We start from the raw sequence: 10900 nt of genomic DNA on the forward strand, positions 1-10900 counted from the left end.
TCTTCCAGACCTTTTTCCTTTTGTCTCTCAAAATTTTGTTTCTGACTTTGAAGTTGTTTCTTTCTTCTGAATACTTTGTTTATTAGAAGTGTAGGCCTCGTCTCATTGGTGCCCCCAGAGGTGAGAGCTGATGTCCCGTCTCGAAGGACGCTGTCTGCTCACTTGCCCAGTAGGTCCAGGTACTGTGCCAGCTTGCTTTACCTTGGCAGTGTGTCCTGTGGTCATCCATGAGCTGGTGTACCGGTTTCCCCCTCTACTGCGAAAGGTCCTTGACTTACTCCCCAGTGCATTGGAGTCTGGCTCGGTGGTGATTGCTGTAGGATTTTTAACAGTGACTTTGAGAGAAATATTAAGAAGTCCTGGGATTTGAAAAAATAAAAGGTCTTATCAATGAATCATTTTCTGCTTCGGAAATTTAAAGAAATATTTTCAGACTTGGGCTTCTCCTCCATTCTTAGTCTGATTTGTACAATGGTTATGGAAGAAAGCACAGCTTTTACTTAATGTGAAGCCAAGAAATATTAGAGTCACAGACCCTCTCGAAAATGGTCTCATGAACGTTAAAAGCTGGGCCAAAACCAGATCTGTGATACGTAATAGGAACATTGTACTGGAAAATGGTGCAATGTCGGTGTTGTTCAGGCCCCAAATGGGTGCATTTTTCTGGCATTATCTTTGTGTGTGGATAAAAGGTAACTCAAGGCATGTTTAGCCCTTCTGAAAATGAAGCCCGTGAGTCAGCATGTCGGTCTCATGTCTGTGATTTGGTGAAACGTTTTTGAAAAGCAAGTTGGAAAAATGTCTGCCTTCACATCCTCACTAGGAAACTTCTTTTTAATTTTGTAGTCAAATCAGAAAATTAATGCCCGTTGGACCACAGAGGAGCAGCTTCTAGCAGTGCAAGGTATACTAAAGATAAGCAGTAATTGTTGTTCATTATTAACTGTCATGAGAGGGGGCTGCCGTAGCTCTTCCCTCCTTCAGAAGCGGGACCATACATCCTGACTCTGTTCACTCCTTGTCCCGAGGAGCACAGCCAATCACATGGTACTCTGTGGCTCAGCTCCTGGGTGTGTGACTGTCACATTGATGACTCACTATGAACATAAACTATAAGCTTTTTATTTGTCTAATTTATTTGTTTTCTACTTGGTAAGTGTGAGGTCATGAAAATATTAACTATGTGCTTCCGGTGTGTCATTCCTTACGAAGAGATAGACCCCTGTGTGCCTTTAAGGGGCTGCACACCCAGCGGAGTGCGCTGTTTGGCACTGTTTGTGAGAACACTCAGTGGTGTGCACCCACAGGCAAATGGAGAACACTGTACACTTGGGTTTCTTCTGTTTGAGCTGCTTAAGGGCAAATTGCTTACTTTTTGTTCAGCGTAGATTTTATTTCTCTTTAAGATGAACCTTCTACAGAATTTGTTGTGTAATTTAAATATGGTCTGCCTATCGTTTGGTGAACTCACTGTGTTGAGTCCTAAGAACTCTCCTATTGGGCTTAATTGCCATGAGAGTGGGCTCCAGTGATGTGTGAGCAAACAGTCTGTGATGTCCAAACACTCGGCCTTCTCTTTGTCTAGAGGTTGTATCGTGGCATTTAGAACGGTGGCTTGGAGCTCTTCCAGGAGTTTGAGCAGGCCTTCCTTCCACTCATGCAAAGCCCGTTCTCCCCGAAGTGCCGCCTGATAAGAACTGAGCCCTGCTTTCTAGCGTTTGGCTAGTTTGTTAATTCTGTACCATAATAGAAATTATTTAAGCAAAGGATTTTCTGAAGAGAATCGCTAAGGGAAATTGGGAGTAATCTTTCTCCACATAGCACTTGAGATTTGATCGCTTTCAGGGACAGAGTTCACTGAATCTAACAGCTTCCCTGGACTATACAAAACTGCATTCGAGGAAAGGGCAGTGGTGAGATTCCTGCATGCAGCCTGGGCTGTGTATGTACAGATAGCTTAAAAGTGTTGAAGCCGTGGAAGCGCGAGCTGATGCTGAGAGTCAGGCGTGCGTGGGTTCCATGATGCACACTTAGAGAGTCACCGCATGGAAGCATGCTTGCTCTTCAGATTTTGAAGATTCTTCTAAAATAATGTGTTGATGCCTCAAATTTAGTTCTTTAGACTAAAATTATTTGGACTTTTTGTCTCTATTGTTAGCACATGAAAAAAAGCAGCATTTATCTATTTGTGTCTGAAGTGGTAGTTCTAGAAAGGCCTAAAAGGCCCTCTGTGCCCACATCTCATAAACAGTGTACTGCAGTCCCCTGTGTCTGAGTCTCACTGGTTGAGGTATGTATATTTAACATGTAAACTTTGCTAGTAAGATGCTATTTTGCAAGCAATTTTTTCTTTAATATTTATGATAAACTTGTATGTGGTAAATCCTTTAGTAGCTGCTTCAGTATTGCAAAGCAATAATAAGTTGTTTTGATATTAACATGTTTTAATTTGTGTGACATTTTATATTCTGAATATCTAATACATGCGTACTGCCGTGACACCTTTTGTAAAATGCTTTGTCTTGCTCATAATGGACTGTTCTGGTGACCTAGAGGAATGAGTGGCGCCATTGTTGAGATCAGGAACTCCATCTGAATATACTTTTTTGCTAATCCTTTAAAACCGAGAAGCATAACAAGATCATTTCATTCCTAGGTTTAAATCCTATACCCCACCTTTTCTGCTGATACCACGTGGTTCCTGACAGGTGAAGCTTGCCCCTTCCTTCTTCCCCTAGCGAAAAGTGGAACCAGGGATCAGGCAGCTCTGGCAGGACTGAGTCTGCATCTGTAACTTCCTCGTGCTCATCCTAGCTCTGCTGTGATCTCAGTGGCGTTCTTTGGGAGTCCAAGGGGGACATCATTGGTGCGCCAGTAAGAACAGCTCTTCTCCTATTTTTCCCATGTGCGTGGCCTTTTTCATGTGATGGGACAATTATTGGCTATTGGCTATTCTCAGAAAAACATACACTTAGGTGTCACACAGGATGAGTGTGGTGTGAACATTGTTATTCTCGTCCACCTCAGAAGTATATTTGTTTTCTAGTGTGTAAAAGATTCACCTCTCTGATCTTTATGCTATTTCAAGAAGAACTAATTTTTATCAAGATGTCAGCTTTAGTTTTTAGTTTTTATTTTACCTGCCATGGCTTCTGAAACAGGGACTGAAAGCCCTGTGTCCGGAGGGCTGTGCATGTGCCGAAGTCACCGACTCTTCCACAGTTCACACTGCTGATCTTTCAAAGAGAATTGAAGCTGTGAGTCTAGAAATGGCCTTTTTAGATTTATCTCATAGTTAAAAACCCAAAACTAGAATGGTTCATAAACTAGAAGGCGGTTGGTTTGGCCTCTGATTGAAAACAGAAAGATCTAGTCCATGGATGATCAAAGGAGGTGGACGTAGAAGCTAGTACTTTTCTGTCGTACAAGAACCCCTTGTGCTGTAACAGAGGATGTAAGTGTGGACATCTTAGAGTCTGCCAGCCTCTGGTGTGCTTCCTTCAGATAATTATCCAAATTTACCATTGTTTTTGCAATGGAACAAAATTTACAATGTGGAAGATGTGAGTATAGGACCCGGGGAGAAGCAGGAGTCAGTGGAAGGAAAAACCATGATTTGGACTTCACTGTACAAATGTGTCTCTTGGCTCATGAAACCCACAGTCTCAGAGGTTCTAGATACCATTTCAAAAATACTATTATTTCTGAATCTATTCAAAATAAAAATTATTAGATACTATTTCAAAAATAGACTTTTGATAAATTTGCATTCCCCAATTATATTGAACACATTAAATTTCTCTTCTAAAGAATTTTGATGTGAGAAGCAGGGGGAAGTCCCCTGAAGTTCTGCTGCCTTTGAGCCCTCAGCACTCTGGGTGCTTAGCTCTCTGTTTTCTCCAAATACCAGGAGCAGTGTCCATGCTGTGCTCTCTGAGTCCATGACTGCAGTTGGGGACCACTGTCTGCATGCTACTAGAGCATGCATGGACATAGTCCCCACCGCAGGAACCACTGTCTGGGATTGTTCTGTTAATGCCTGTGTCAGTCTTTACCTTTAACAAAAGAAAATCAGGCGCTGTGTGAAAGTCTCTGTGTAGTGGTGTATTTGTGGGGTAGCGTTGAACACTGTTGGGAAGATGTGGCCTCATAAAGCATGATGGAGTCAATCCCTTGGTTCCATTTTTCTGAATTCCGAGACAAAAATTCTTTCCAGTATTGAAAGTAATTAGTTGCAGGAACAGGAAGTTTAGAAAGTTGACTGAGAACAGCATTTTCCTCTCTGGGGATTTACAACTTTGGCTCTGGAGGGGTCTCCAGATGTTTGCTCCACTGCCCTTTGAAAACTGGCCTCTTACCCTCAGTGGTGGGACTTTTCATTCAGATATTCCTTAACCATTTGATAGATTAACCATTGTAAGTAAGCCCCTTGCTGAGGAAGCAATAGATTGCCTGTTGTTATGGACCACATGAAGAGCATGGGCCACCCCTCCCGCAGGGTACTGAGGTGATCTAGGTGTTCCTGGCCACTCACTGCACCCGGTTGTCCTCTGGCTGCCTGATGGAGACTCTTCTGAAGAAGCATTCGCAGGAAGGACACCAGCCGGCCGCCCATTCCAGACAATATGCTGAAGCTGATTGCTTTGTGTAGATTTGTTTTTAAAGGATACCCTCTTCTAGCAAAGCAGGCTGTTGAGTAGTCAGGGAGCACAAACATGATATAGCAGCCCCACCACTGGCCCCGGGGCTAAAGCACAGGACCCTGGTTCAATCCGTAGAACCAAGGTGAAAAAAGAAAGAAAGAAAAGAAAAAAGGCCAGATGTGGTAGCCTTGTGTGCACTCACAGGCCCAGTGCTGGGAGGCAGTGACTTGCCAGTCCCAGGGACTCTGCCACCCAAGCCTGCATGGTGAGTTCCAGGACACAGGGAGAGGAGACCCTGTCTCAGAAAATTAGGTGGAGAGCACTTGAGGAAGAACATTTAAGCTAGTCCTCTGGCTTCCATGTGCTCATGTGTGTGCACACACACACAGACACACACACACAGGCATGCGTACATACACACATTGATATAGGCACACACATACACACATGGGCACGCATACATACATACATAGGCACATACACAGGCACACACCAACACACAGGCACACACACCAGACACATACACACACAGAGACACATAGGCATGTGTAAATACACACATAGGCACACATACAGGCACACACACACGAACACACAGGCACACACATACACACACACAAACACATAGGCACAAATACATACACACAGACACACACACACATACACACAGACAGACTCACACACACACACAAACACTTCAAGCCACTGTGTGTGGCCTCCACAGTTTGAGGAAGAACAGGCAAAGTAGACTTACGATAAAGAAAATCCCATTTCCCCGACACATTGTCCAGACTTAGTACTGCAGTGCGGCTGGTTGCTCTGCATTTTCTCCAGGTTTTTCCCCATTGTGGTAACTCTGGAGTTTGTCGGGACATAGGAACAAGCAGGACTGCTGCAGTCTAAAGGCAACCGCAAGGAGCTTCAGCTAGCACAAAGCCTTCCCCGCAGGCTGAGGAGATTGGCGTCTGGGTACACCTGTTCTCAGAACACTAGTTGGGGTCATCCACCAAACCAGATGGTTCACAGGGTAGTGAGATCCTCACCTGAGTTCATCACAAACATGCCCGAGTGAGCAGAGGAAAGTCTGGCACCAGAGTCTTCAGAAACACTGCGCTCTCACGGAAGTACTTTCCAGTTTAGAGTCTATAATTTTGCAAATATGACAGTGCTGGTGCCAAAATCAGGCTTGTTAAACAAGAGAAGATTAAGAGGAAGGGAACTGTCAAAAGTAGTCAAATTCCTGGGGTGTGGTGGGGCGGGGCGGGGCGGGGCGGGGTGGGGTGCGTAAATTAAGTGGCCCTTGTGGAAATTAGTGCTGAGGGAGCGTCCTGTCTGGCTTCTAATCAGTTCTCGCCTGTTTCTCAAGTTTGCGTTTAGATGGCACAGAGTCATCTAGTGCTGCCGCTTCCTAAAGAACACTAGTGAGGCTCTTTTACATCTTCCTCTCGGAGAGGCAGCCTCGCTTCTGCCTTTCTCCCCACTTCTCCGCTTCTCCCCTCTCCCCTTTCTCTTCTCCTCCTCTCTCTCTTTCTCTCCTCTAAGTAAAAAATGTCTACTTTTATGTCTGCCTAAAAAAAAAAAAAAAAAAAAAAAAAAAAGAACACTAGTGAGGAACTACTTGGTGTGAACAGTGACTATTATGGGTATCCCAGGGTTTCTGTTTCCATAGAAACCCTCAGTGTAACTGGGTCACTGTTAGGCTTCAGCTTAAGCCATGAAAATCGGTTTGGATTTAAAGAAAGTATACATTTATCTCTGTTGATTAAACTGTGTAACTGATGTCTGTGTTGTCACGCACACCTTAGGACAGAACACACAAGCTTATAAACCCTCTTCTGTTTACGATGCGATGTAGTCAGTGTTAATGCCAGACTTCTCATTCAAAAAGCTCCAAAGTAATGAGACTGACTTCCCATTGGCCAAACCCATCGGGTGAATTTATTTGGAGATATTTGTTCCCAAATTCTCAGTTCTAAATAAGAGTAGAATTTAAAAGCAGAATCATTTCCCGTTGGATTAGTATTTGGGTCCCTCATATCAGCATCAGCAGCTCAGCCTTGCCGCACGCTCTCATCTTTGGCTGCCTTAAGTGGTGTTTATTTATGCCTCCTTCTGGTTGTCTTTCTCATCTCTTTCATGAATGATTTTTTTTTCTGAGATCAATACAGTTATCAGAGTATACAACAAAAGTTTTGTATTTTGAGCAAGGTACATCTCTTTTTCAATATGAATCCTTGTATCTCTCTTTTAGAATTGACCTCAGCAGACCACCACCCATTTGAAGCTGTGAGATTAGCATTGCCTTCCCTTATCCATAGCATGCTCTGGAAGCAGTGTGTGCCCTTCTTAAATCTCAGGCTGAATGGCGAGCGCAGACCTGAGTCTCCCTGTAGAGAGCACTATAGCTCTGATTTTATAACTTAGTTAGTTCTATTTGTCGGTCACCTGGTGAGGTAGGCACATGGTCATGGTGAAGTTGTCACTATTAAGCCCCAAATTACATTGCTTTTCACTGTGGGGAGACACATGGTGCACTCAGTCCCTCAAGGGGTAAAGAGATGGCTCCTGCCAATCCAGTTTTGTTTACAAACGGTGTTGCTCAAATCTAGGTGACTGGCTGCTAGGGAAATAAATGAATGTGGAATTGAGGATGGAACAAAGAGTTCAATGCTTTACAATAAATGGACTGTATTTGAGAGTTGAAGAGAGCAGTGGAGGAAATAACTGAGTGTGTAAAAACTGGTAAGTCCGATTCTTCAGCCGCAGGCAAGTGGCTGGCTGGATGACACGACATAGCTCATGGTTTCATGTGTGACGCCTGAGGAGGGACAGAGTTTGTGAGAAAGGGTGTTTGTTGCTGCTGTATGTGTGTGCATGGTGTGTGCTGCGCACGGCTCTCCGCACTGATCCTTCACAGGTGTATTATTTACTTTGCCTTCCAGGTGTCCGCAAATATGGTAAAGATTTTCAAGCTATTGCAGATGTAATTGGCAACAAGACTGTTGGCCAAGTGAAGAACTTCTTTGTAAACTACAGGCGCCGGTTTAACTTAGAGGAGGTATTGCAGGAGTGGGAAGCGGAACAAGGAACCCAGGCTTCCGCTTTAGGGGAGGAGACAGAAAGTGCTTCTAAAGTGCCGTCAGGGAAGAGCACTGATGAAGAAGAGGAGGTGTGTTTGTGTCTGGAATTTGAGCTAACCTGAGCTGAGGAGTCACCCTTCGGTGTGGCTGTGGCGTTCTGTAAGGGTGCTGTGTGAGGACTAGCTAAGCGAGCACTTCCTCGGTGACACTTCTCTGGTGATGCCAAGTCCCTATGACATGCCGACTTCTGGTCCTAGCAGAGCGGAAAGTGTATTATTAGTCCTGCTGTTAAACTGCTTACTAATAAAGATGTCTGTTTGGTAGCTTTGTTGGGTTTTTTGTTTTGTTTTTTGTTGGGAAAGGAAGGGTTTATTTTTTGTTTTGTTAAAAATAAAAGAAGCTTGTGCTTCCAATAAACACCGGTGTTATGTTTTTGTTTTGGTTTTGTTTTGGTTTGTTTTTTTTTCCTGTGACAGCCCAAACTATAGTGTATCAAGTTTGTTAGGACTTAAATCTCATACCTGTATCTTTGTTTCCTCACCTCTAGGCACAGACCCCACAGGCTCCTCGGACTCTGGGTCCATCACCTCCTGCCCCATCACCCACTCCAACACCCACAGTCCCCATTGCCACTCTGAACCAGCCTCCACCACTTCTTCGTCCAACCCTGCCTGCCGCCCCTGCTCTTCACCGGCAACCTCCTCCACTCCAGCAGCAGGCTCGGTTCATCCAGCCCCGGCCAGCTCTCAACCAGCCTCCGCCACCTCTCATTCGCCCTGCTAACTCTATGCCGCCCCGCCTAAACCCAAGACCAGTGCTGACCACAGTTGGTGGCCAGCAGCCACCTTCACTCATTGGAATACAGACAGAGTCACAGTCCTCACTGCGCTAGCGTACACTGGACAGAGTGGCCGTTATTTCTCACCGTCATTAGACTGCTCCACGAGGAAAGCGTCCTTCCTAGGTACCGAGGCTGCTAAGGAGTCCTGTGGCCATGGAGTGGACGAGCAAGCGGAAGTGGGTGTGACACCACAGGGAGCCTCGCGTTGGCCTCCAAGTGTTCACCAGTGGGATCTCATGGGAGAAAAAGGATTCTATATGGGGGTGGGGGGATGTTTATTTTTACTGTATTTATTTTGTTGAGGTTTCTTATTTTCCTGCCTCTTCATACTCAAAGCTGTTAGTACAAAAATATTGACTTAAGAATTGTTAAAAACTCCTTAAGTTCCTTAAGGATTTTTAGCTTTTTGCTTTTTTCTTTAATTTAAATTTTTTTTAAAAAAAAAACACTTTCCTATGTTAGGAGTGTAAGAATAAATAGCCTGCATTTCAGATTTTGATATGTTCATATTTAAGAAATTATAGCTTCATAGCCCTTTTTTCAAAATATGTTGCTTTTTTTCTAAAGGAATTCTAATATATTCCTTTAAAAGAAAGCAATTAAATCAATTGCAAAGCAATTATATGAAACCACAAAGAATGTATTGAACCTGCTAATCCTTTAACATAGTTTGGGGTCCTAGCGTAAAGTCCTTGTTTAAAGGTCATTGACCCTGTTTATCAGTAATAGAGGTTTGGAATCATTTACTTGCAGAAAAAGGACTTAAAATTTGGTGAGAGATGATGTTTTTAAGTTCTTCAAAACTGTTAATTTTGAAAACAAAAGTTTCTAAATGCTATTTGCTTTTAGCTAGTATCGGCCTGTGTTTGGAATTTAGAAGAGAGCGTATTTTGTCAGTTATGTAGAGATGGTGGTTATGGAGGCCATTCTTTACAGTTTATCTTCTGAGCTTAAAGTTGCCCTCACACTCATTAGCAGGGTCTTCCTTTAATATGAAGGGTGTTTTTTTTTTCCTTGATAAATCTCTATTGTACATTTGGATGCATTGGTGCAGTCCTTGCAGCCAACCTGTGCTTGTGGTTTGATTTATGGTTAAATCTTCAGCACCCTTCACAAGATGAATTTGAGAGTCTGTGGCATTGCAATAATTGTGCCGTTAACTAAAGTACTAAGACCGTTTTTATGAAGAAACAGACTGAAAGTCTTTTTGTTCCAACATGAAATCATTAGCACCTACAAAGAATATTTTGCAGTGTTAGCATTTCAACAGTGTGTTACTGATAGTTTTGATACAATGATTTCTTATTGGAAGCATGGCTTGTTGCAGAGGGATAGATTGCTAGTGTCTGCAACAGACTGTCCACATCAAAGAGGTCATGTGTTCCTAAGTGTTGGGAAAATAGTCCCTTTGTGTAAAGGCTCCCCCACCTTAAAGAGCCCTAGATTTAAATTCATTGGTCAGTTTTAATTTTCAAGGTTTCCTTCATAAGGACCCTCCATTCTGACACAACCGAAAGTGGCTTTCAGGAGAGGCCCTTTTTTTTTTTTTTTATTGGATCACCTTAATAGTTTATGTCCCATATAAAATGCAACTGATTCAAAAGTAATATTAAAGAATTTATACTTATTTTTACTTTAAAAGCCATGGAAGACGGTTATGTATCTTAAACTGTCTAGAGCATTTTTTTAAGCACTTGTCTTGTGTATGTGCATATTATACCTTGACAGCTTTCATTGTCTTGTCTCCTGTCAGTAGACCTTCAGTACAGTCTGGGGAAATGTCAGTCAAATGGTCAGCACCAGCGTCTGTCCAAATGTTCAGTATCTTGTGGTTCCTTTAAAGCCTGTTGTGTCCCAGACATGGGCCTAGGTGCTGTACCTGAGGGATGTGTTGCAGTTTTACTTACAAACACGAGAGCACACGGTAGGAAAGCCGTAGTTCCATTAGAATATGACTCATGTATATGGTGAGATGTCTTGACTGTGTGCTTTGCATATTTTGTAAATATTTTGCACGTCATTATTTTCCTTCTCTGTTTGAGCAGTGTTTGGCCTGGAAGAGTAATATGCTTGCTGCCTAAAGGATTAAAGATTTAAAGGTGTCCACGTCTTCTATTTTTATATGCTCTCATGCTGTATGAGAATTTAGAACCTCTTCACTGTGAAATTCTAAATGCAGGTTTTTGATATAAAACAAAGCCTAGAACTCTCTTCATGGCCATTTTTGTCAATTCTGAACTCATCCTTTCTGAGAGATCTACACCAAACTGTTTTTATAGCGCAACTAAAAATAAATCACACTGTTGCTACAACGGTTAAAATTAAAGAAAAAGGTA

At 43.0% G+C, this 10900-nt stretch overlaps 1 protein-coding gene across 11 annotated transcripts in view; it reads left to right on the plus strand.

The window, feature by feature from the left end:
* Positions 1 to 10666, plus strand: part of Rcor3 (REST corepressor 3) — a 38997-nt gene extending 28331 nt beyond the window's left edge. For 2 of the 11 annotated variants that reach the window (XM_038350181.2, XM_038350183.2), the window contains 3 exons: positions 847 to 904; positions 7586 to 7812; positions 8271 to 10666. In XM_038350181.2, the coding sequence (XP_038206109.1) occupies positions 847 to 904; positions 7586 to 7812; positions 8271 to 8615 (630 nt within the window). In that variant the 3' untranslated portion in view covers positions 8616 to 10666. Of the gene's footprint in view, positions 1 to 846; positions 905 to 7252; positions 7813 to 8270 lie in introns of those variants that run through there. The other 9 variants (XR_005287751.1, XM_038350184.2, XR_005287752.1 and 6 more) reach the window with 9 other exon arrangements.
* Positions 10667 to 10900: the final 234 nt, after the last annotated feature.

The sequence above is a fragment of the Arvicola amphibius genome, chromosome 12 (assembly GCF_903992535.2).
Source record: "Arvicola amphibius chromosome 12, mArvAmp1.2, whole genome shotgun sequence".
NCBI lineage: Eukaryota > Metazoa > Chordata > Mammalia > Rodentia > Cricetidae > Arvicola > Arvicola amphibius.